At 46.8% G+C, this 26997-nt stretch overlaps 1 protein-coding gene across 1 annotated transcript; it reads left to right on the top strand.

Annotated features, from left to right (window-relative positions):
• Positions 1-16222: 16222 nt before the first annotated feature.
• Positions 16223-19234, top strand: LOC127312593 (protein NRT1/ PTR FAMILY 8.3). The gene is made up of 5 exons (XM_051343117.2): positions 16223-16380; positions 16544-16643; positions 16892-17109; positions 17576-18117; positions 18205-19234. Exons 1-5 carry the CDS (start codon positions 16234-16236, stop codon positions 19025-19027), a joined length of 1830 nt encoding a protein of 609 aa, XP_051199077.1. The 5' UTR covers positions 16223-16233; the 3' UTR covers positions 19028-19234.
• The last annotated feature ends 7763 nt before the right edge of the window (positions 19235-26997 follow it).

Raw genomic sequence — 26997 nt, 5'->3', positions numbered from 1 at the left:
CCCACCTGCCTGCACCGGCCGTCTCACCAAAGGTATGGCGCTACCTCGTGCTTGTGTCACCCTCCTGCGCTCTGCACCGCCGCAACAAGTTCGGTCGGTCGGCCGCATCCCACCTGAGCTCTAGCGCTATTGTCGCCGTCCAGCCTAGCAACTTTGTGCAATTCTGCTTCCTCTTGGCAGCGAGCGCCTCCTCCTTCCATGGTTTCCTTTGCATGGCCTGCTCCCCCAAAATAGCCGAAAACTGTCGAAATTTGGCATGTTCGTCGGAACTTGGGTTACATGTTACCATAAACAAGTCGACATGCTGGGTAAATGAGATACGTGGGGTTGATTGCGGGAAACTGCAAAAAAAAGGTGGTACGGACCGTTTTGAAGGATCTATAAACAGTTTAAGCTATTTGCGGATTTGATAGAGTTACCCTTAACACACTAAGTACACAGTGATGTTGCCAAGAAAGTATTTTTATATTAAAAATATACCCCTGCACAATCAATCTTTTTAATAAGCTGGTCAATGAGAGGTTGCAAATCCTTTTTATAATTAATCATAAGAAAAAGGTCGGTCTTTCTAAACATACGCCCTACACACATCGCCTCGCCAAGTGTCATATTCTCCTTTGTGGGTAGTGGTTTTGGCAAGTCCCGCCTTCTCCTTCATGCGATCACTCACTAGGTGTCTGCATGTTCACCAAGTGTAGCAAGAAGGAGCAAACTAAGAGTAGGATGAAGAGAGTGGAGCACACAAGGGGTGGGAGTAAAATTTCCCCTTTTACTTTTGAAACCAATATTTTTTGAACAAATTGAGAACCATTTGTTTAAATTACTAACCATTTTCACTTTGGAGCTCATCTGATGGGCTTTTCCCGTGCTCCAAGCATCGATACCTCCGCTCTGTCATGAACGTTTCCCTTGTGCGAGTAGAAATCTTAGCTAGCTAGGTGGGCATGTTTTTTTACAGTGCTACCTATTTCTAAGCTAAGAAAAAAATGAAAGGATACCCAAGATATTTGAAAGGAATTTACCAAGTATGCGATAAGAAGTTTGAGCAAAGTCTCTAGCATCCTTAGGTTCTACATTAATTTTCATAAGATCACTCCTATGATAATTTATTCTGAGACGAAGCATTTGTTCAAAACAATATACAAACCATTTTAAATTCTTGGCAACACAATCATCACTATCAAAAAATGGGATGGTCACGTCAAAATATTGGACGCCGATGACACGACATGTACAACATTGAGAGAAAGAAACCATGCAGGGTCAAACCTAGAAACTACATGCTAAAGCCAAAAGGAAAAAAAACAAAGTTTCTGATGATATAAAGGTTTTCTAAAGTTTGTCATAAATTTCGTCATTTTGAAACACTCCTTACTTTTAAACAAAATTTACATGCACTGCCACCGCCTAAGTAAAAAACGGTTCGTTCGTCGTTTTGTTTGGCAGATAAACCCAGCTTCTTGGATAGGCTCTAAACTCTGGGCCATGTGGCTCCGTTAGTGGGCTGTCCGTTGGTGGGCTGGTTCCCGCAAGCCCCATGAGTTGGCTTCTAGAATGAGCGAAATGGCATGTAAAATCGTTCTTGTGAAGTACGCTGGATATTTTATGTCTAAAATTATCCCACCTCGCTAAGTTAAACCGAGTTTAGTCGATTTATATAGCTAAGTTTTCTGAAATCAGCCAGCCTCCTCCGAGAACAACAAACCGCAGCATCATTGTTTGGTCCAATATACATAATCATGGGGAAGGAATTAAATTGCCCCCCAGGTCTCCAGGCCGAGACCACAGACCAGAGAGTAGAAAAACATGCGCAACCCATCCAACAAGGAAGGCCGAGAAGAGGGAGGAATGGGCAAGTTGATGCTGGCCGAGGTTAGAGGCTATTTCTGATGATATTACAACTTTAAAGGACGGTAGCCTAGATGGCAATGTAAAGACCTTAAAGGGGTAAAATTATCATGCTCGTCCGCCTTAGATCACACAATGATTTTTCAATCTTGCTTTATGCTTCAGCCGTTCGATGCGGTAGTTTATTCTTTCACCGGTGGCATTTCTAGACGGGTCCATGAAGGCTGGCCGAGAACAAGCTAGCCTGCGGTGGGAGGGAGCAATGGATGTTAGTTTGAGTGCCTTTATCCTCATGTTTTTCCTATGCCCGTGCAGTAGGAGAAAACGTAGGTGGGTGGCCACTCCCCAATCCACGACCTGCTCCCCTCTCCAATCCACGGCCTCCTCTGCTCGCAATGGTTCCCTCCCTCACCTTCTGATCCCCCTCCTTCCAATCCACCGCTCCACTTGTTTTCCCTCAATGGGACAAATTCTCTCCCCCACTCTAGTACGTGGATCGGCACTCCAGAGCAACGGCGGCAAATGGCAGCGGCAGGGAGCATGTGCCGAACGATGGGGGCTTCTGGACACGGCAGTAGTGGTGGCATGGACCGCGCGTATAGATACTATCTCTAGCAAGGAAAGCTACCTCAGAACTACCACTAACTCCTTTTTCATGCCAAACCATTATAGAGAAAAACATAGCAGAATGCAACTCACAAGTTTACCTTCTGACTTCCCGCAAAAAAAAATTTACCTTCTGACATAAACTGTTTTAGAGCTAAAAGATTTGCAGTAGGAACACACTTCCGAGCAATCTATACTTGTTTTGAGCAAGCAGTCACTCTCATCACAGCACCACATGAATTTCTCCCCAAACCCTCTAGACTAAAGCATTTCATCTACCTTTGGTCTAACTAACTCTAGCATACGCTTTCTCATAGTCCAATTTTTAAACCAGGGCAAACTATCACCTCTAGAGTGAGTTGCATGAATCATTTCATCTGCTCGTACTATGCTCTGGAGGATGAAACGATCTTCCATAAAAGGAGTCTGGTTATTAGTAATAATAGCATAATCAACCTAAAACATTCATCACACCAGGTTCAAAATCTCTAACTAAGGCCATATAATATGTCTTAATAAGATCCCCAGCCTTTGAGAAAACAAGAAAAACAAGCCATCAGCCAAGGAGCACAACTAGCATAAGAATGAAAAACAACATGTCTTTTTCCCTCTCTGAACCACGTCCAGTCCAAAATTTCCCAAAACATCCCTGAACTACTCTAAGGTGCTCCCTTGACCCTCGCCTAGCTCGTGGCTGCCCTAAATTCCGAATAGAAACGACATAAACATCTTCTCTCTCAAGTTTTTTAAACAGAAGGCCTCATGGCCCAGCTTTATATATAAAGCCCTCATGGCAACATTCAACGATACAACGAATCAGTCTGATGCCTAACTTCATGCATACCCACTAGAGCTCAAAGTTCAACAGCATAGTACAAAACAACTCAAGTCCTAGACGATACAAAGAACAAGACACAGTAGTAGCAAGAGAAGCCACTAGGCGTCCGCCGCATCCTGTCCATCCCTTCTTGTCCTTGCATGGAGTCGCCTAACCCCATCCCGCACCTCGTCCAGCAATGCTCTGTCCCTCCGTCTAGCCAGAACCCTCCAACTCTGCATATATATAGATAGACATTTTGTATAGGGCGTCAACAGGGTTGGAAATCGTCTTCCCTTCCATAGCTAGCTTGTTACGGATGTTCCAAAGCGACCAACAAAGCGCCGCAAACGTGAACCAAGCTATCCTACGCAAGGTAGCCGATAGCCCCTGGGCGATGGTGATAAAGTCACCGACCCCTGTCGGATTCCAAGAGCAGGGTAGGAGTTCCCTAACTCCAGCCCACAAGAAGCGGGCTAGGTGACATCTGAAGAAGATATGATCACCATCCTCCAGCTCACCGCAAAGAGCGCAACTGCCGTCAGTTGGGCCATTCCTTCGGGCCACCTGGTCCGCCGAAGGTAGTCTCCCTCTAATCAGCTACCAAAGAAAGACCCTGATCTTTGGGGGAACCTTGGTTTTCCACACCTCTCTAAAGTATGTGACCGTAGCCCCATGAGACAACCGAATGTACATCGAGTGAGTCGAGTACACCCCAGATGGTTCGAGCGCCCATAGGACCTAGTCCTCATCTGTATGGATCGGGTGGAGATCAAAACTCCTGCAGAGATTCTCCCACTCCACCGTCTCCTCCAGGCCAAACGTCCTACGGAATCAAATACGCCATCCCTCAGCCGACCTCACTGCTGCCACCGTGGCAAAGTGATTGTCGCTGCAAGCAAACAATTTAGGAAACAACTGGTGTAGGGGGCCCCTGCCAGTCCACCAGTCCAACCGGAAATATGTTCGCCTACCATTCCGGACCCTGTGGCGAGCTCCCAGCTTAAAATGCCACTTCAGCTTCTGAATGGAGTTCCAGAAGTGAGATCCCTTAGTTATAACCAAGGGGGAGAAAAGATCATGATCTCCCAGGTACTTATCTTTGAGGAGGTCCACCCATAGGCTCTCCTCATTTTGATATAGCCTCCAAATCCACCAAAGCATCAGGGCAGTATGACAAAGAACAAACGATTTGGGCTAAAGGAATAAACATGGGATGCTGCTCTACATTTCTAATACAGACGGGGGGTCATTTTGCTTCTACCTCTAATTAAGTTGTGGATATTTGTGCTTTGTGGCTTAGTGGTGTTCTTGGGGCTTCCAGTTAAGTTGTGGAGATTTCTCAAGAAAAAAGGCTTTTGTGATGATTTATTGAGAGTCTCATTTTAAGTTGTGGATATAGCCCCAAGCTTTGTGCGGGTTCGGTGACCACCCTAAGGTTCCATAATGGGTTGGAGCACATCCCTTTGGTGCGGTGAGGCCTTCGTGCTGTTTTGGAGTGACGTGTTCTCCACACCGCTTTGTCTCCGCATCACCTCGGTTATTCCTATACCCAAGCTATTTACTTATGCACTTTACTTCATGATAGCCTTCGTGCTTGAAGTTATATATCTTGCTATCACATAGTTGCTTGTCTTTCTTAGCATAAGTTGTTGGTGCACATATGTGAACCCTAGTTATATAGGTTTTGTGCTTGACAAATTAAAAGCTAGTTTTATTCTGCATTTGTTAATCCATATTCGTAAAAGTTTTAGATCGTCTATTCACCCCCCTCTAGGTGGCATCTGTGTCCTTTCAGCTGTGCTCTTAGCTCTACATGGGAGGCGTCGTGGAACCCAAGCACGATATCTTGAAGGGAGAGAACATGACATAACTCTTGGAGTGTAGTGTTTTTTGACACCACGTCAACGAAGTCGGATAATTTACTGATTACGCCATCATATGGAATGTACACAAGTCGCCAGACGTGCGCGTATCTCATTTGCAAGTACATGTTTTGAGGCTTGTATATGCTGAACATGCCAACCACCGTGGCGCCTTCCACGACGATGCCCATGGCCAACATCGTGAAGACGATCCCAGTAGGCACACCTAGACAGGGCTCTTTTACCTGTCGTGAAGACAATCACCAACAGCCACCTAAACTCATTGATGTCTACGCAAGCTTCTATTCCTGTAGACAGTGTTGGGCCTCCAAGAGCAGAGGTTTGTAGAACAGCAGCAAGTTTCCCTTAAGTGAATCACCCAAGGTTTATCGAACTCAGGGAGGTAGAGGTCAAAGATATCCCTCTCAAGCAACCCTGCAATTAAGATACAAGAAGTCTCTTGTGTCCCCAACACACCTAATACACTTGTCAGATGTATAGGTGCACTAGTTCGGCGAAGAGATAGTACAATGCAAGTGATATGGATGATTGTAAGTAGTAACTGTAATCTGAAATAAATATGGCAGCAAGCAAACATGTAACAGAACTTGTTGGAAATGGTGTTTCAATGCTTAGAAACAAGGCCTAGGGATCATACTTTCACTAGTGGACACTCTCAACAATGATCACATAAATAAGTAACTTCTCTTCACTTGTGCTACTTTCTCACACTCTCTTGTTGGATAACAAACACCATTCATTGTGTAGGACCATAAAAGCACAACTCAAGCCAGAGTAAACAAGCTCCACAACATCCGGAGTTCATATTAAAGTAACCTCTAGAGTGCATAATAGACCGTTGCAATTTAGACCGAGTACTAACATAGCATACACACTGTCACCAATAGCTATGAAAGGGGAAATAGATCGCATCAATAATATCATAGTAATAGTTAACTTCATAATCTACAAGAGATTACAATCATAACCTACACCAAGTACTACATGATGCACACACTGTCAACATTACATCATGGAGGAGGAATAGACTACTTTAATAACATCACTAGAGTAGCACATAGATTAATAGTGATACAAAGCTCATGATCTCATAAAGATCACATGGGAGAGAGAGATGAACCACATAGCTACCGGTAGAACCCTCAGCCTCGGGGGAGAACTACTCCCTCCTCATCATAGGAGACATCAATGGCGATGAAGATGGCGGTGGTGTCGATGGAGGTGACTCCGGGGGCAATTCCCCATCCCGGCAGGGTGCCGGAACAGAGACTTCTGTCCCCCGAAATGGAGTTTCGCGATGGCGGCGGCGCCCCTGGAGTCTTTCTGGAGTTTCGTCGATTAGTGTCGGGTTTTTAGGTCACGAGAGATTATATAGGCAAAGAGGCGGAGTCGGAGGAGCCAGGGGGCTCCCTCCCCATAGGTCGGCGCGGCCAGGGGCCACCCGCGCCGCCATATGGTGTGGGTCCCCTGCTGCCCTTCCTCGTATCCCCTTCGGACTTCTGGAACCTTCCGTGAAATATAAGATCGTGGGCTTTTGTTTCGTCCAATTCCGAGAATATTGCCCGAACAGCCTTTCTGGAACCAAAAAACAGCAGAAAACAGGAACTGGCACTTCGGCATCTTGTTAATAGGTTAGTTCCGGAAAATGCATAAAATCATTATAAAATATGAGCAAAACATGTAGGTATTGTCATAAAACTAGCATGGAACATCAGAAATTATAGATACGTTGGAGACGTATCACTCATTCATTTTGATCCGTGTGGAGCTATGCACAAGTTAAGGGGCAAATGCCCCCCACCCCTCTCCCCACCCCCCCACACACACACGCCCCTAAAAACCTTTAAAACATTGTTGGCGTAGTTTTTGTTGGCATTGCTTACAAGAGTATTTCAAATAGTTCAGAAGAGATACATTTTTCAATCGACTGCTCCTACGAAAATATTAATAGTTGTACCTTTATTGATTGAAGGATGAGCATATAGAGAAGCGGAAGAATGTTTGGCATAGAAAATTCAGAGGAAGACTAGGAGGTCCAAGCTACATCAAACAAGAGCGGAAGATTCTCTCGTCGATGAGCGAGCTTTCACGTTCGGATAGGTGAGGTAAAGTGGGCAGGATAGTTGTGTCCAGAAATGCTCCTCTTGGGGAAAACACCGACCTTCCACGTCATGCGCGCCTTGTCATCACCAATAGATGGCTTTATCCTGCAGATTTGTTTGTGCTCGTATTTCATATCTTCATTGACGAGTTTGTGCTCGTATACCATGAGGACCTGGTTCATTGCTCTATGTCACGGTCAAGCCATCTCTGTTAGTATGTACTGTATGAGTTCCTTTTTTTAGGGTAAATAGTGGGGAAAAAACCCCGCTGCAATTTTTATTTTCATATATAAAACCAATTGTATATTACAAATTGTACAAGAAGTACAAAGAATGGAGAACCAACTAAACTATACTATACTAAGCTTGCGATTGCAGCCATTCCTTGAAAGTTGTAGCATGCTTTTTCTTCATTCTATAAGAAAGCATCTTTAGCTCTTGTTTGAATATGAATTTCCATGTTTGAATGGTGCGTCTAATCTTCAAAGATCTCATTATTCCTAATGGTCCAAATGCTCCAGGCCCGCAACATAATGATCTCAATTGAGAATGGTGGCTTCAACTTTTCTTTAATACCTAAGAAGGCATCCATGACAGAAAGGTTTCTTGATCTTTATGCGCAAATAATATCTCAACACTTCTTAGCAAAAGGACAAGACCGGAAGAGATGAACCAGGGTTTCCTCCTGATTGCACTGCAAAGTTCCACAATTGTAAGTCAGGTTATACTGCTTCTTTCTAAACAAATTCCTGGTATTGTACCTGTCATGCAAAATTAACCAGAAGAAGAATTGTAAGTCTGAATCTGCATGCATTCCTTGGTTTCGAACTCCACTCTAATCTATTGTCTACTCTACTAGCTAGCTAGCCCATGATGTCGGCCAGTGTCGGACTCAGGATTTTATCGAAGCCTGGACGCGCAAATGCTCATCTGATCTCAGGTGTAGCTGCACCTGAAAGAAGGACGAATGGCATTCAGCCAGATGCCCTCGTGCCCTTGTATTCTCCGATGTATTTCAGATTGCTCTGACATTTGATACAGTGCATAGCCCCACGTCTGTGAAGAAATAAATGCAGGGATGCCGTCTGGTCCTCTTTGGTATAAAGGGAAACTTTGAAGGAACCGCTCAAACAGCACATGAGAGGCCAAGCATCCTTCAGATCCATCCGCTCAAGATCAAGCTCCAATCAAAGCGTAGCAGCGGCGAAGACACCACCGACGACTCTATCTTCGTGGGCCTTTCCCAAGGAGCTTTTTTAGGGTAGGGACGGATACATATAGACCGTCCAAACAAACTGATCGAACGGTTCAGATTTATTAATACTTATTGATCAAAGCAGTAGTATTTTCTCACAAAAGGTCAAAGTCGGCACATTGACAACAAAATCCGGCCAACCGGATTTGCTAGCTTCCCTAATATATGGACCTTCCATATACTAGTTTCTTTAATTTTTCTCATAATAAATTTCCCTTCTGTAACTTTCCTTATAAGTTACAAAAATAAATGAGTGCATGCATAGCTAGAAAATATGTTCAACGGCCATACAAATTTCTAGGGAAAAGAAAAAGGATCCATGGTTTGCATTATCTAGGTGGAAAGTGTGGACGTTTTTTAGGTAATTATATTTTTCAAGTCAGAACCTAGCGGATCAAGTATCAACACATCTCTAGAAGACCTATACCTATCGGTTAGCTATATCATTGTATCGTTGATTTTGTCATTAGATGTCAATATGTAGATACATCAGTACTCTCGATCTCCATTACAATGGATAAGACCAATAAAAAAACTCCCTAAAAAATGTATAAGACCTATACATTTAGTCCAAAGTCAACTTCCTCGTAATGTGAATAATGGTGTAGACAAAAATACGATACCAAATTAACATTACTCGTAGTAGATTAACAGTTAAATATATTTTTATAGTATACTTGTATCATGTTATATAATTTTTTATTTGGTTAAACTTTATAAGTTTTGACTGCTTTGTACTGTTCGTTTTTTTTGCGAGTGTCTTATTCGCAATTTTTTTTTGCACGGGACATTCACCCTTTGTCACGATTTTAACTTCCATTCTATGGACTATAAGATAGTAGGTCTGCGAGCTAGCTTGTGATTACCAGAGTTGTAATCAAATCTCTTCCAGAATTTGGGGAATAAAACAAATATACCAAAATTATTAGTTTCCTAGAATACGATGAGATACTACTAGCCCCATATGACTAGTAAATTGCACCTAAAACAGCTCTTCCCAAGTGAGCCATTTTCCATCTCCCTATCCTCCCATCATCCAGCAACAGGTTCCACTGCATACTCCTATGCATCATCGCGGCCAGCGGCCGGCTCACCACGGCTCGCACCCGTTTCTAGGACCCGCCGTCTTCCTCACTCCCCGCGCGGCGCGCGATGCATCAGCTCCGTCGAGCTTCAGGGCTATCCCCAACATCAAGCAATGGCATGCACAAGCACCACAAAGCAATGTCAGCACCACCAAGCAATGTCATGGAATGTAAAAGCAACAGCAATGTCATGGAATGCACAAGCAACATCAAGCAATGACAAGGAATGGCATGCACAAGCACCAGCAAGCAATGGCACAGAGCCAGGATGGCGGCGCTACGGGTTGCGACGCCCACGGGCCTCGTGCTCGCGAACGGCGATGGTCGATTCATCCCGGCACGCGGCCGGCATCGATCTTCGCGGCCTCGTACTCGCAGACGAGACGCATTAGCGCCTCGTTGGACCGGGTGGCCGACGGCCGTACGACAGGATCTCGGCGGTGGAGAGGATGGCGGAGGCGGAGGCGGAGGAGGCGAGGAGGCCATGTCGGCGGTTGATGGGACATGGCGATGGTGTATGTGCCAGTAGTGAATGAGTAGAGAGAAGAACGAAACGGTGAGGGGAAGTGGGCAGCGAGGACCAAGAAAACGCGCTGTCTCCCGTGCTTCTCCACGCGTGCAACCATTGCACGCGGGCGTGCAAAATGGCACGACAATGGACCTGCCCCCGGAGAAACTGCCGATTCGGGCGTTCCTTCAGGGCCTGTCTCAGGGTGATTTGAGAACCGGTTGGGCCACAACGTGGACGTCTCACAGGCAACCAAACGAACCGGTTTTTGCTGGGCCGATGCGAGCCAAAAGGTTCAGAGCCTACCAAACGCGCCCATCCTGGCACAAATTTACAGGTGTGCGTCGAGTCGGACATAGCCATGAGATCGGTCTGTCCACCTGTGTCTGCATGTTGGCACACGTGTAGTGACTAAATGATACCATGGTACCAGTTTCTAAAATCAAAACTTTAAGCTTCTAAAAAATCCGAAAATAATTGTGAGTGTACAACTCCTAAAATTTTTAGAACCAAATTCGAAACACAAACGGAGAAACAAAAATGACAAATCCAACATGAATAGTGTAAAAAAAGAAAACCACAAATGACACTATTCACATGTTAATTTGTCTTTTTTTGTTTCTCAATGTGTGCTTTGATTTTGGTACTGAAACTTATAAGGATTATAAACACACATGTCGTGAACACTTAGATATTTTTTTCAACTTTTTCAGAAATTTAAAATTTAAATTTTGACAAATAGTTTCATGGTATCATTTAGGGGTTGGTGTCACTGGATATTTTCCCCTCACCTCTATCCTCTTTCTTCTCTCCTCCCACCTGCCCCTTCTTTTTCCATATTTTTCCGGACTGGGTTTCAGTAAATTTTCCACAGCAGGTCACAATGTAACTGCCCCCTTCCATCCACCCTCCACTGTCCATCTAATGGTCAAGGCAAGCTGACCAAAAGTGGACCGAATAACTTGCTGTTTGCAATGGGTCTAGCTTAGGCCCTGAGCAGCAGCCAACCATCAGCACTTCACCTTGCCCCAAACCTACAACTATTTATTTGACCTCTTCCCAAATGGCCTAGGCGGAGAATTTTAAGAAAATGGTGCCGCCGTCGTCTGGTCCGGCGGACCGAACCAAAGGATCACCCAACATCCAAAGGGAGGGAAGACATGATGTACCCGCTTATTATTCTTACTGTGGAACTGTAGCTAGGGTTTGAGGGAAGCCTCTCACACGTGATAGCGCGGGGGTTCTGGTTCATATATATAGGCTCAAGGCCAAGAGTCATAGTACAATACATGAGAGGGTACAATACGTATATACACCTAATACATATGCTAACATCCCCCGCAGTCACTGCGGGAGGTTCTCGGACGCATACACTGGACCGAAAAACAAGAAAGAGCTGAGTCGGTAGTCCTTTTGTCATGACATCCACGAACTGAAGAGCACAAGGAACATGGAGAACTCGAGCTTCACTAATGGAAACCTTATCGCGGACAACTGTATGTCAATCTCAACATGCTTGGTTCGACGGCACTGGATTGGATGACATGTATATAGCAGAAACATTGTCGCAGTAGACAAGTGTAGCAGAGCGAAAGGGTCGATGAAGTTCCTGTAGTAATTGGCGAAGCCAACAACACTCAGCAACCGCATGAGCCACAACACGATACTCTGCTTCAACACTGGATCGAGACACGGTGGTTTGGCGCTTAGATGACCAGGAGACCAAGCTATCACAGTAGTAGACGCAGTACGACCAGTATCAGGGCAGCCAACCTAGTCAACATCAGAATAAGCTGTAAGAGCAGTGAGGAGGAGGCACGAAGATGCAATCCAAAATCCAGAGATACCGGAGAACACGCTTCACAAGAATAAGATGAGGTTGCCGCGGAGCATGCATATGGAGGCAAATCTGCTGAACAACATAGGAAATATCCGGATGAGTCAACGTGAGATACTAAAGTGCACCAGCCAGACTCCTATAATATGTAGCATCATCAAGAAGAACACCATCAGAGTCAGAGAGCTTCGACCGAGTGTCGATCGGCGTCACAGTGGGATGACAATCAGTCATGCCGATGCGCTGTAAGAGGTCAACAACATACTATCGCTGGGAGAGAAAAATGATGTCAGACGTGCGGCGCACTGCAATGTCGAGGAAGAAGTGAGAAAGCGGATGAGAAGACGCTGCAGCAGTAGATGATGCAGTGACTATGATGTTGTCGACATAGAGAAGCAGGTAAGCTGTGTCTGATCCTGAAGAAAGGACAAATAGGGAAGTGACAGTTACAAAAGCAGTAAATCCCAAAGTGACAATGTACGAAGCGAACCGTTGATACCAGGCACGGGGAGCTTGCTTCAATCCATATAGACTTGTGCAGCCGACAAACATGATCAGGTCTAGAAGCATCCACAAATCCAAGAGGCTTGACAGTAGACAATTTCATCAAGATAGCCATTCAGAAAAGCATTCTTGACATCGAGGTGACGTATGGGATAGGAGCTAGAGACAACAATGTGGAGTACTAGTCGAATCGTAGCCGGCTTGACAACTGGGCTGAATGTCTTATCATAGTCAATGCCGAGACGCTGAGAAAATCCAGGAACAACCCATCGTGCCTTGTAACGAGCAAGAGTACCGTCAGAGTGGAACTTATGTCGATAAATCCACTTACCCGTGACGATGTTAGCACGAGGTGGACGTGGTACAAAGGACTAGGTGCCATTGTCGACCAGGGCTTGATGCTCTTCAACCATAGCTTGGCGCCACTGAGGATGCTGCATGGCCTGACGGAAGGTGGACGATACAAGAACAACGATGTCGTCCACTGCAGAGAGATCTAGCCGATCAACAGGGCGAACACGACGACTAGACCGTGTCGTGGTTGGCAGAGGAGAAGAGAGGCCGTCCGGGGCTAACGGCGGGTGAGGCCGGGCCGATGAAGAAGCCGCGTGCGGGGGCTGCCCTGCCGCGGCAGAAGACCGGGCCACGGCAGGCTGCTATGGAGGCATGGCAGGCGATGAAGAGGGCTGCCCTACCGCGTCAGAGAACGGAGCCGCGGCAGGCTGCCGGGGCCGCGCGGCAGGCTGTTGGGAAGGCACGGCAGGTGGCGTCCGTATGTCGGTGACGAGGAAATTGAGGCGCTGCGGCGATGGCATGTATGAGGCGGTCACCATAGCAGCTTTCTTAAAGGGAAAAATAGCTTCATCGAATACAACATGTCCCGAAATTATTATGTGTCCCGATACTGATCAAAGTAGCGGTAACCACAGTGTTGCGAAGGGCAACCAAGAAACACACAGGGAACAGAACGGGGCAGTGGAAGGAACATTGGGATAGCAAAGAGATTCGAAAACGCGCAACATATCATATGGTGGAGAGCGACCAAACATGCGCGTGTAGGGGATATGCGAACCAACAACCTTGCATGGGCACCGGTTTAAGACATAGGTGGCAGTGGCTAGTGCTTCTGCCGAGAAATTCTCAGGGAGATGGGCGTGAGACATGAGTGTTTGCATAGTATCATTGATGGTACCAATTGCATGTTCAATTTTGACATTTTGCTGAGATGTGTAGGGACACGAGAGAGGCAAGGAAGTGCCATGGGTGGTGAGAAGAGTATCAACTTGGGAGTTGAGGAACTCAGTGTCATTGTCCGTTTGGAGAGAGCGTATAACCGTGCCAAGTTATGTACGAACATAAGCAATAAATGTGAGAAGTGTGCGAGACACACAAGACTTATGCCGCACTGACAAAGACCAATAGAAGTGGGAGTAATCATCGATAATAATAAAGTAATATCGAAAACCAGAAGAACTTATTATTGGTGACGTCCATAGATCACAATGTATCAAATCAAACTTGGCATTAGACGCAGAAGTAGATGAATTAAATGGCAAGCGCACTTGTTTTCCAAGTTGACAGGCATGAAAAACAGAGGGGCGCCTAACTTTATTACATTGTATTAAAGAAAATCTCCGAAGGGTGGACATGGCGTAATGACCAGGCTGGCCAAGCTGTTGATGCCAGAGGTCAGCAGTGGTAGTGGTGGCGAGCATGGCGGTGGGCGGCGCACGATGAGGGGTGCCGGGAAAAGTGTAGAGATCCCCTTCACTATTGCAGTGAAGGATCACGCGATGAGTCTTCAGGTCCTTCACAGAAAAACCAAGAGCGTCAAACTCAACAGAACAATAGTTGTCACGAGTAAATTTGCAAATTGACAGAAGATTGCGAATTAAGTGTGGAACTAGAAGGACATGGTTGATTTAAAAATATGACCCGAGGGAGAACGAAACGATGTGTGACCCGATGACAATATGGGCACAGTGGTGCAATTGCCAATGCTGACACAGTGAGGCCGAGAAAGAGGGGCGAAGAATAAGATGTTACCCTCGTCGTTGGTCATGTGAGAAGTAGCCCTGGAGTCCATGACCCAGCCACCTTGCTGGTAGAGGGTGTTGAGGGCGGCGATGAGGCCAGCGTTGTCCCAGGCAGGCGAGGTGGAGGATGAGGGAGCCGGCTGGTAGAGGGGCGCCGTGGTGGTGGTGTAGACCTGCGGGCGGGGACCCAGGATCCTAACACCAGAGGGGGGCACCACTACCCTGGACCCGATGGAGCACGCCACTGTCCCTGACCAGGGGAGAAACAGACCCACGGGCCTATTGCAACCGGGGACGGATCGGAGTGGCGCCCTTCTGCTTGGTCTTCTGCTTGCGAGGGCGGTCGGAGTTGAAGGAGTCACCACGGCAGGAGGTGCCAGTGCAGGGTGGAGCAGCAGGGCGCGCCTGAGCAATGAGGGCGGTGGAGGCGGCGTTGGCCGCCGTGTTCGCCTGGCGCATCTCTTCCATAAGGAGCATGCTCTGGGTGCGGAGGAAGGTAAGCAGCGGGTCGTTCATGGAGATGACGGTGGCGGCGAAGGAGAAGCAAGGAGAGAGCCCACGAAGGTGTTGAGGACGAAGGTACGGGCCGTGACGAGAAACTCGTTGTCGGTGAGTGCGTCGGCGAGCTTCTTCTGGCGGCGGCAGTACTCGATGATCGAGGAGGAGCCCTGGACGAGCTGGTGGAAGTCATTGTCGAGGTAGATCGCCTTGCTCGCCTTGCTCGCCTTGTTGGCGGAGAAGAGCTCGTAGATTGGCGAGCCACAACTGGCGCACAGTCTGGTTGCTAGCGAGGACCATGTCGGCAACGTCTTCGTCGATGGCGGAGTGGAGGTGGTTGAGGACGGTGTAGTAATCGGCCAGCCAAGGGCCATTTGTGGGCGCGACAATGGTGGTGCCGTCGATGTGGCCGATGAGCCATGAGGCTGGTGCGGCCGAGAGAAGCGCAGACATAGATCACCCACTTGGTGTAGTTGCCTGCGTCGAAGGAGGGGAGGATGGGGCCGGTGGTGCGAGGCGCACCGGCCGGAAGCAGGGCGAAGGTCGAGGCGCCGGCGGTGGCCAAGACGAGGGCGTGAAGTAGGAAGCGAGATTGGATCGTGGCCGGCGGCTAGGTTTAGACGGCGGCTAGGGTTTTAGGATGATACCATGTAGAACCGTATCTAGGGTTTGGGGGAAGGCTCTCACACGTGATAACGTGGGGGTTCCGGTTTATATATATAGGCTCAAGGCTAAGAGTCATAATACAATACATGAGAGGGTACAATACATATATACACCTAATACATATGCTAACACTTACCATGCAATATCCTTTTCTTCGAGCTAAGGGGGACAAGCCGACAAGGGCTGGCATTTGGCAGGCAGAGGCGATAAAACTAGATGACTCGTCATTCCTGCTTCAATTTTATTAAGTTTCCAGTTTTAATTTGCATTTGGTGTGCCATTCATCTTTTAAAGAAATCCCTGGTGTGGACTTCACATATGTTGGTAAGAGCATAGTTTATTAGTTCTTCAATGAAATGAAAAACTCATTGTGGGAGTAGTTGTTTAAGTGAGTTATTGAAATAGCACAGATTAATTTAGAGATTCAGCACTCAAATCTTAAATTTCCAGACAGAAGTTAAGTGGCATACTAAATACGAGGCCCATGGCGACAGATAGACCTAGTGACCACGTACTAATTTTGGTAGCTTTTCTGTTCCTCTCGCTCTTGCCTGTACCATAATTATGTGCAGAAATGATCACAGGATGGTTGCAAGCTCCTCAAAAGCGCCCAGAGGCTATAGCTACCCAGAATTGGCAGCCTTTCCGATTCGCAAAGACATACTGGCCATGGGCTCCGGAAGCGAGCAGCGAGAGCAGACGGTTGCACTGCTCAACCGCCCTACCATCAAGGTCCCTTCTCCCTCGCCTCTGCCTTCATCCCCTCGTTTCTCAAATGAAAGCTTCAGTTCCCTCTATGATTCAGTTTCTCTCTTGATCTTGCCGCATAACGGAATTGCTTGATTCGTTGCTGGATGTTTCCCGGCCCTTAACTTGGCACGGGTTTCCTTCGCAGGCAGAGGAGATATACACCAGCGACGGGTCTCTTGATTTCGAAGGGAACCCGGCGCTGAAGCACCGCACAGGTGGATGGCGCGCGTGCCGCTTCATTCTAGGTAATCTCTGTTCTTGCGCCTGATATCTGTATGATCGGGATCTTCCTGTTCAATTCTACTTGCGCGGATTTCTAGTTTTGATATTTAAAGATATAAATATTTCTCTCTGGTGACTGGTGAGATAACACGTAGGGTAGGGCAACTTAATTACCCTATTCTTGGTACTCCTACTAATATTCCTCCTGTGGTGATCAAAGTTAATTTTACTCAATCTTGTCGGGTTGCTTCAATTGGATGGTAAAATGCAGGAACTGAGTTCTGCTACTGCCTGGCGATATTCGGGATCGGGTGCAACCTCGTAACATACCTCACCGCCGTCCTCGGCGAGAGCAACGTCGTCGCCGCCAGGAGTTTTTCCACCTGGGCGGCCACTTGCTCCATCACGCCACTAGCTGGCGCCATCGTGGCCGACTCCTACTGGGGAAGGTACCGCACCATGGTTATTGCCGGCTCCGTCGGCGTCGCGGTAGGTACGCTTAATCCACCAACAAGCCAATACTTCAATCAATCAGGCTGGCCATAGTGGGTAGTATCATATAGTAGTATCATGTATATGATACTTTTGTATGATACTAGATCCATAATGCATAGTATCATAGACTAGTATCATAGTTTTGCTATATTAATTGATTTGTAGAATCCCAATACAAATTTGTGTACAAGATTTATTTGATACTAACTTTTCTCGTGATGTGCGCTATGATACAGTATCTACCTATGATACTCTAATCTCCTCTCTCATCCATAATTATCTGCCACATCAGCATGTTTGGTGGGGCTAGGATGCATGATACTAGCTAGTATGATACTAGCACTATGGCTAGCCTCATAGATCTTAGCATGAACAATTAAATGCATGTCTTAACATTCTAATTCTATATCTCGAAATCCTGAATTCCACTTGAAATTCTCCATTTCGGAATTTGCGGCAGGGGATGCTCATGGCAGCACTCTCGGCGTACCTGCCGCTGCTCATCAGGAACGACATGTCGAACATGGTGTCGGCTCAAGAGTTCATCTTGTTTCTCGGTCTTTACATGATTGCCATCGGATCAGGCGGCCTCCGGCCGTGCCTGATGTCTTTCGGCGCCGACCAGTTTGACGACGGCGACCCGTCTGAGTGCTCGGCGAAAGGCCCCTTCTTCAACTGGTACATTTTCACCATTAACTGCGCGTCGCTGGTATCCAGCACCGGCATCGTGTGGGTGGAGGACCACTATGGGTGGGCGCTCGGCCTGACCATGCAGGTTGCACTCCTAGCTGCCGGGCTCTCCGTCCTCGTTGCGGCATCACAGACGTACAGATTTCATCGAACCCGGGGCAACCCGCTGACAAGAGTTTTCCAGGTCGTCGTGGCAGCCATCAGAAAGTACAACGTCGACCTGCCGGCTAATAGCTCTCTCCTCCACGAGCTGCCAGAAGACAATCGCGCGATGAAGGGAATCGAGAGTATAGAGCACACCACTGATCTTCAGTTAGTTCAATCAAATCTCCGAGATTTCATCGTAATGCATGCTTGGCCAGATTCTTGATTGAAGATATCTGCCCCTTGCTTGATCAGGTTCTTTGACAAAGCCGCCATTATCACGACTTCGAATAAGGAGGCGGATGAGGCAGCAGTACCAGCGGCGCACAACCCATGGAGGCTCTGCGCCGTGACTCAGGTGGAGGAGCTCAAGATTCTTGTGAGGATGTTCCCGATTTGGGCGACCATCGTCTTCTTCTATGTTGTGTCGGCGCAGGTCTCGTCCACGTTCGTGGAGCAGGGAACGTCCATGGATGCCACCGTGGGCTCCGTGCGTGTCCCGCCCGCATCCATGTCCACCTTTGACGTGCTCACCGTCGTCGTCCTGGTCCCTCTCTATGATCGGTTCTTTGTGCCGGCAGCAAGGCGGCTCACCGGTAAGGAAAAGGGCGTCTCGGAGCTGCAGAGGGTCGGCATCGGTCTCGCCATGCCCGTACTCGCCCTGGCCGCTGCGGCGATCGTCGAGACGGAGCGCCTCGACGCGGCGACGGCGGCGCCTCTTCTGCGGACGAAGATAAGTCTGTTGTGGCAGGCTCCACAGTACGCGCTGGTGGGCGTGGGTGAGGTGCTCACCACCGTCGGGCAGCTCGACTTCTTCTACAGCCAGGCGCCGGTCGCGATGAAGACCGTGTGCACGGCGCTTGGACTTGTTGCCGTAGCAGCCGGCGGCTACATGAACTCGTGCCTACTGACGGTAGTGCAGTGGGCGACGACGACAGGAGGCTCGCCGGGGTGGATCCCCGACGACCTGAACGAGGGGCGCCTGGATCGATTCTTCTGGATGATGGCCGGACTGGGCTGCCTGAATCTGATGGCGTTTGTGACCTGCGCCACGAGGTACAAATCAAGGAAAGATTGATGCCAAATATGTGGCAGTAATTCCGTCTTGTATTGTAAGTCATGTATAGAGCAATTCTCCTATGAAAAAGACAGGCGAATCTAATCATGTCACCGGCCAATGTAAGAATACCAAGTTGCAAAATGCCAGTAGGATTATTCAAGCAAGCGGAAGTCACATAAGACCATATGTAAATACATCTCACAAATACTATGTCTTGAATAAACAGAGCACATGACACTGCGAGATCGACTAAGAAAGCCATGGCACCCCCATATATTCAATAACCCGAAAATTCACTTATTTTCTACAAGATCATATGTAAACCATGGTTGGAGGTTAGACCAGCTCTACCCCTCGCGTTCGCTCCCCAGGGCGACGCCAGGGGCCCCAAAACCTAGCGCCCCCAGCCCCCCCCCCCCCCCCCATCCTCTCTTTCTCCGCCGCTGCCGCCGGCGCTGGCCACGGTGACGGCGGCCCCTAGCGCCAAACGTGCCCGGGGGGATGATGGAGGCGGCGACCGGCGGTGGCGGCTAGGGCGACGGCCACCGGTTTTGACGTGCTTCGCGTCTAGGGTGGCGGCCCTGGACGAGCGGCGGCTCCTGCTAATGTGGGCATTACCCTTCCGGTACCCGGTGTTGCTATACCCGATACAGATTATCAAGATGGACCGGCACAAGGACTCAAGAAGCTGGACCCACAAGGAAAATCAATTTGAATTACAAGAAAGAACAATCCAATACGAATCCTACTAGGACTCTTGTAAACCCTAGCTTGGCTGATATATAAAGCCAGGCAGGGCACCCCCTAGGCATATTCAGAAACTCAATTCATAGAGGCGACACGCCTAGATGTCGCATCCTGCAGATTAGAAATAGACTAGTTACAACAACTCCGCCTATGGCGCCCCCTGTACACATATTTTCATATACTGGATTGCTAGCAGGACGTAGCGATCCTCCACCGCGGTGACGTGAACCTGGGTACGTCGTGTACCGCCTCGCTCCCGGAACTTCCATCGTCGCCTTTCTCTAAAACCCAAGCCCCTCATGGTGGGCATTGCCGAGGAACCGCCTCGTCAATTGGCGTTGTCTGTGGGAATTGCGACGACTGGATTTCGTTATCCGGGCGGGATCTTTCGTCTTTAAACAATCTCGACCAGATTGCATCTGGTAAATCATCGGCACCAAACAGCGCCAGATCCAGTTTCAGGAAGAAGAAGAAAAGGAATCGGACGCACGCTCGGAATCGACTATGGCTCGACTGCAGTGTGCCGTAATATTCAAGAGGAAATAATTGATTGCAGATTGAGTACCGAAATAAGAAGCATAAAGAACAGCCGAGATCAAATACCAAGGAGCATGTTCGGTCTCACGTAACATGCAGGTTCCGTGACGTACAGGGTCCGTGGCCGATTAACCAACCAAAGAGTTGTTCAATTGATCCAAAAAGAAAAGGAAAGCAACTAGCTAAAGAAACTACTACTATGCGTACAAAGAAAGGATTAAAAAAAGGAATCGGCCATGCACCTTGCAAGGTTCACCAAGAAGGAAAAAAGAAAAGAAGAAGAGACCACGTAAAACATTTCCATCGTCTACGTGCGTCGATCGGTGGATGAGAACAACGAGTTGCAAGATACATAGCCGAATCATGTCGACTACTCCTGGCTACACGACCCATCAGCGCGTTCTCGTCGTCTCTGCGTCGTGCTTCGTTGCGAACTCGTCATCCGATACAAAAAAATATCAGGTGCTATACTTCTAAATTAATTACTACTTGCAAAGTTATTTGGCCAAATATTTTCGGTCCGTATTATTTGCGCGCAGGTTTTTTGCGCCGTAATATAATTGCGGATTGAAGCAAAACTTCGATTACTATGTTCAGTCGACCGCGCCCGCTGTCGCGCACTTGCCATACTCGGGAGCTTGTGTGTCACAGACCCGACATTACGTACTCAATATATTCGGATGCTCACCCGTCGCGGATCAACCATATCAACTGCGTCCTCTTCATCGGCCACGTCAGCCAGGCGCCGCATGGCTATATCAATTATCTCTGGTCGCGCAAATATTTCGACTGCGCCCGCCGCATGGACTTTTTTTGGTGGCGCAATCATTTCGACTGCGCCCACCGCATGGACTTTCTTTGGTGGCGCAACTATTTCGACTGCGCCCGCCGCATGGACTTTCTTTGGTGGCGCAATTATTTCGACTGCCGGATGGACTTTCTTTGGTAGCGCAACTATTTCGACTGCCTCGCATAAGCAGAACTAAGTGTTCCTCTTCCTTTCGCCGCACCCGATGATTTGGGAGGCGCCATTACATCGTTACCTCCAGTACCCTCGATTACTCGGTGGATTTATTTTCCCCGAATCAGTGGATTTACTTTCTTCATCACCTATGGTTATCAATGGATATCATCTTATATAAATGATCCGATGAACTCCCGGGTCAAAGGCTTCATCATCTATGATTACTCGGTGGATTTATATTTTCCGGCTCTTAATATATCTTCTCCCGATGAACTCCCGGGTCAATGGCTTCATCACCTATGGTTATTAATGGATTTATCTTCTTCAACTCTAGATATATCTTCTCCCGATGCACTCTCGGGTCGGTGGATTCATCATCTGGAATATTCAATGGATATCATATTATATAATATTGACCCGATGTGCTCCTGTCGGGAGTGCTGGAATTACTCGGGGGCTCTTGGAGTATCTTCAAACTATTGCGTTTACTCCCATCGGGAGCACTGGAATTCAGGAAGACATGAAGATCTCCAACTATTTTTACTACTCCCGACGGGAGCGCTGGTTCGCTGGAATTCAAGCAAGATTTGAAGACTCTTTATACTTGAAGTTATCATCTAAAAAAGCGTCTGAAAAATACGAGCGCTGCAATAGATGGTAATCAACGGGACTTATAACATACAAATATCCTTTTGCTAAAGCCTCAAGATTATGAGAGTCCTGCGAATAGCAAGGATATACAATTATATACTTACAAACAAGGCCCATGACCCGTACTTTAGACTACAGAAGTACTAAAGAGCGACGGAGTCATCGGCATGCATAGTTCCTTCGATTCGTTCGGGGGCTGCCGCCGAAACATACGCAATCGGATGGAGCGGAGTTGCAATTACTGAAGGGTTCATCGAACCTGCAATGTGAGCTGATCACTCAAAGAATTCGCCTCTGATAACTTTCGTACAAATAGCATCACCGATGCCAAAAAGAAGAGCATCAAGGTTTGCTCAAATATTTGCCACCAGCATCTGAAGAAAAACTATAACATCGGGTTGCTCGACTTGAGTCTACTCACGGTTGCAAGCATCCGTGCCCAGACTCGGGGGCTACTTCAATTAGGAGCGCTGGACGCGCACCCGATAAAATTATCGACTCCTGCAGGATATCACCCAAATCATCGACTCCTCAGCGATATCATCTGAATTATCGACTCCTTTGGGGTATCATCTAAATTATCGACTCCTTTGGGATATCATCTGAATTATCGGCTCCTCTGGATATCATCTGAATTATCGGCTCCTCTGGGATATCATCTGAATCATCGGCTCCTTTATCTATGACATCATCAGAGTCATCGGCATCATGTTCTCGGAACTCAAAGAAGTCTGCGGTATTCGACTCAGCATTTTTTACACTCTATACATGACTATTTCATACTCATTTATAGGCTCAGAGGCTACTCCCATCGGGAGCGCTGGTTGCGCACCCGATAAAAAGATGGCAGCTCGTCAACAAAGAAGAATAAACCAGAAGACATTGGCATCAACATCAAGATCTTCGAGTAGTACAACTTGAGTCTACGCACGGCTGCAAGCACCCACCCATAGACTCGGGGGCTACTCCCATCAGGAGCGCTTCGCGCACCCGACAAAAAGCAACTTCGACTCTACATCAAGCACAAGATTCAAGACTCAATAGATGATCAGGACATTCAGACGATGACAACTTTAGTCTCTGCCCGAAGCTTCACTTCGGCCAGACACTCGGGGGCTACTGATGTGGGCATTACCCTTCCGGTACCCGGCGTTGCTATACCCGATACAAATTATCAAGATGGACCGGCACAAGGACTCAAGAAGCTGGACCCACAAGGAAAATCAACTTGAATTAAAAGAAAGAAGACTCTTGTAAACCCTAGCTTGGATGATATATAAAGCCAGGCAGGGGCATGATGACCCACAGGTATAGGGGGTGTATCGTAGTATTTTCGATAAGTAAGAATGTCGATCCCAACGAGGAGCAGAAGGTGTTGACAAGCAGTTTCGGTGAAGGATTCACTGTAGATGCTCACAGACAAGTATTCAGGGGGTTTTGATGCAGTAGTTGAATAAAGTACGAGTAAGTAAAATGCGAGAATAATAATTGCAGCAAGTGGCCCAATCCTTTTTAGCACAAAGGACAAGCCGGTTTGTTTACTTATAATAACCAAACGTTCTTGAGGACACACGGGGATTTAGTCTAGTGCTTTTGCTTCATATAGCTGATTAATCTTCATTGTTTTGATAAGTGTTGTGTGGGTGAACCTATGCTAATGCACCGCCCTTCCTAGGACTAATACATACTTGTGATTATACCCCTTGCAAGCATCCGCAACTACAAGTAAGTAATTAAGATAAATCTAACCACAGCCTTAAACTCTGAGATCCTGCTATCCCTCCTGCATCGATATACCAACGGGGGTTTAGGTTTCTGTCACTCCGGCAACCCCACAATTAGCAAACGAGTACAAGATGTATTCCCCTAGGCCCATAAAGGTGAAGTATCATGTAGTCGACGTTCACATGACACCACTAGAAGAATAACACCACAACTTAAATATCATAACATTGAATATTACTCAACCATAATTCACTACTAACATTTAGACTTCACCCATGTCCTCAAGAACTAAACGAACTACTCACGAGACATCATATGGAACATGATCAGAGGTGATATGATGATGAATAACAATCTGAACATAAACCTTGGTTCAGTGGTTTCACTCAATAGCATCAATAACAAGTAGAGATCAATACCAGAAGAGTTTGCCCTATCAAACAATCAAGATTCAACCCTAATTGTTACAGCGGTGACGAGGTGCAGCGGTGGAGATGGCGGTGATGATGATGGATATGATGACGATGGTGATGGAGATGATGTCCAGCTCGATGTCGGTGACGATGGCGTCGATTTCCCCCTCCGGGAGGGAATTTCCCCGGCAGATTTCAGCCTGCCGGAGAGCTCTTTTCTCTCTGGTGTTTTCCGCCCCGCAGAGGCGGCTGTGACTCTTCACGATTATTCTTTAGGTCTTAGGTTTTCGGGACGAAGATGTACGCGAAGGAGAGGGGGCCAGAGGGGGCTGTGGGCCCCCTCCTCACAGGGCGGCGCGGCCAGGCCTTGGGCCGCGCCAGCCTATGAGGCGGGCCCATGGTGGTCCTCCTCGGCTCCTCCTTCTGGCTCCCTTCGTCTTCTGGAAAAATAGGATTTTTCAGATAATTTCTGGCAATTGTTGATCCTCCGAAATATTGCCTTCTGACGACGCTTTTTCCAGCAGAATCCTGGCTCCAGTGCGCGATCCCTCAATAATCATGAAACATGCAAAATAGATGAAATAACATAAGTATCATCTCCAAATATGAAATATATCAATGAATAACAGCAAATTATGATACAAAATAGTGATGCAAAATGGACGTATCAACTCCCCCCAAGCTTAGACTTCGCTTGTCCCCAAGCGAAACTGAACTCAGTAAACAGGACCACATGTTTATGGAGTGAAGAGTCGATAAATGAAATACGGACAAGAAGCATCATATCAATTCACACAAGACATTCTAATGAACAACTTCCTCATATAATTCAACTTGAAACAAGTAGAGAGTAATCACAAATAAAGGTGCATAAGAAATCATAATTGGTGATGGCAAACTTCGTTCTTGGTCAGAGAACAATTAACATATTATGTTAAAGCTAATATGGCACAACTTGCATACTCAATAATAATAATCTCCTCATAATCATTGATAACCTTCAGAGCTATATTCATTCAGATAAAACTTGTACTAAACAAGTAAGAATAAAAGACATGATGAAGTAAATCACATTATAGATGGTCTGATCACAACAACTCAAATGCTTGCTTAAGATGGAAGGAAATAGGTTCACTGACTCAACATAAAGTAAAAGACATGCCCTTCGCAGAGGGAAGCAGGGATTAAATCATGTGCTAGAGCTTTTTCAGTTTTGCAATCATATAAAGAGAATAAAAGTGACATTTTGAGAGGTGTTTGTTATTGTCAACGAATGGTAGCGGGTTCTCTAACCCCCTTGCCAGACAAACTCTCGAAGAGCGGCTCCCATAAAGTTTTATTTTTGGTTGGCACTCCTTCCAACCTTTGCTTACACAAGCCATGGCTAACCGAATCCTCGGGTGCCTGCCAACAATCTCATACCATGAAGGAGTGCCTTTTTATTTTAGTTTTGTTTGGATGACACTCCTCCCCTCCTTTGCTTTCTCAAGCCACGGCTAACCGAATCCTCGGGTGCCATCCAACAATCACATACCATGGAGGAGTGTCTATTTGTAAAATTATGAAAGTTAATTAACTTGGGACTGGGAATCCCATTGCCAGCTCTTTTTGCAAAGTTATTGGATAAGTGGATGAAGCCACTAGTCCATTGGTGAAAGTTGCGCAACAAGATTGAAAGATAAAACACCACATACTTCCTCATGAGCTATAAAACATTGACACAAATGAGAGATAGTAAATTTTGAATTGTTTAAAGGTAGCACACGAAGTATTTGCTTGGAATGGCAGGAAATACCATGTAGTAGGTAGTTATGGTGGACACAAATGGCATAGGTTTGGGTTAAAGTATGGATGCACGAGAAGCATTCCCTCTCAGTACGGGTCTTTGGCTAGCAAGGTTAATTAGCAATCATAAGAGTTGAGGGAAACAAACAAATATACATGTGATAGAAACAATCATGCATCTTCCTTGTAAGCGCAAACAATTTTAACTTCAGAATAATAAGCTATGAGCTAGAAAGAAAGGAAGACAATGAAACAACTACATGTATTTCTCTTTTCTACTTAAACCTCAAAGTGTTGTTGCTATTGACCAATGCTAAGTTTGCCAAAACCAAATAGATTAACTCAATGCTCCCAAGGTGATACCAATACTAATAACAAGATCAATCATATAATAGAGATTGCGAACTAAAATAAGATGTGCAATATGTAAATGATAAGACTTCTCATTAATATTCCATAACGATAACTCACACCAAGGGATACATAGATAACCAACTAAAGGAGAGATACTTCCACACTGCAACCCATCTTATATGATAACTTCCCTACTCATGATATGACACTACTTGACAGTAAAAAGTAAAATATAGTGATGATGTGATACCGCGGCACTCCCCCAAGCTTGGAACAAACCAAGGGGATGCCAATACCAATGATGAATTACTCCTTCGGCGGTGGTGATGATGAATTCTTGGCAAGCTTCTCAACCAGCTCCTGAAGCTCATCAATCTTGTACATGAGGTTGCGGATCATCTCCGAATTGTGCTCGACACGGTTAAGAAGTATGTCCGACGGCGAGTCCCAACTCTTGGAGTTATTTCCCCACCCTTCAGCTTCAGCCTTCATCCATCCTGCAGTGTTAGAACGATCTATATCCCAATTGCTAGGCAATGCTGCCTTGGGAGTCCTTTCAATTTGACTATTGTAAATTAGATTACGGAAGGGGTTGTAGGTGCCTGGAGAAGATGTCTTTGGAGCTAGGTAGTGACGTGAAACCTTTCCTCCGGTGCGAATTCTTGCGCTCCTCTTGGCACTGAGAGGGTTCTCCATCACCCTGATGCTTGCGATGGTAGCACGCGGGTGCACACGCGAGTCTTCCTCCACTTCTTCTTCATCTTCTTCCTTGACGCTCTCGTCCACCTCTTTCCACTCGGGATCTTGAATAT

The sequence above is a fragment of the Lolium perenne genome, chromosome 7 (assembly GCF_019359855.2).
Source record: "Lolium perenne isolate Kyuss_39 chromosome 7, Kyuss_2.0, whole genome shotgun sequence".
Lineage (NCBI taxonomy): Eukaryota > Viridiplantae > Streptophyta > Magnoliopsida > Poales > Poaceae > Lolium > Lolium perenne.
This window is presented reverse-complemented; position numbering and strand designations above follow the sequence as displayed.

What these genes read in the sequence shown, in the direction of transcription:
- LOC127312593 (XM_051343117.2), top strand. Translation starts at nt 16,234, where the DNA reads ATGGTTGCAAGCTCCTCAAAAGCGCCCAGAGGCTATAGCTACCCAGAA. An exon ending in CGCGTGCCGCTTCATTCTAG is followed by an intron (nt 16,644 to 16,891) that starts GTAATCTCTGTT and finishes GGTAAAATGCAG; the next exon opens with GAACTGAGTTCTGCTACTGC. An exon ending in GAGCACACCACTGATCTTCA is followed by an intron (nt 18,118 to 18,204) that starts GTTAGTTCAATC and finishes TTGCTTGATCAG; the next exon opens with GTTCTTTGACAAAGCCGCCA.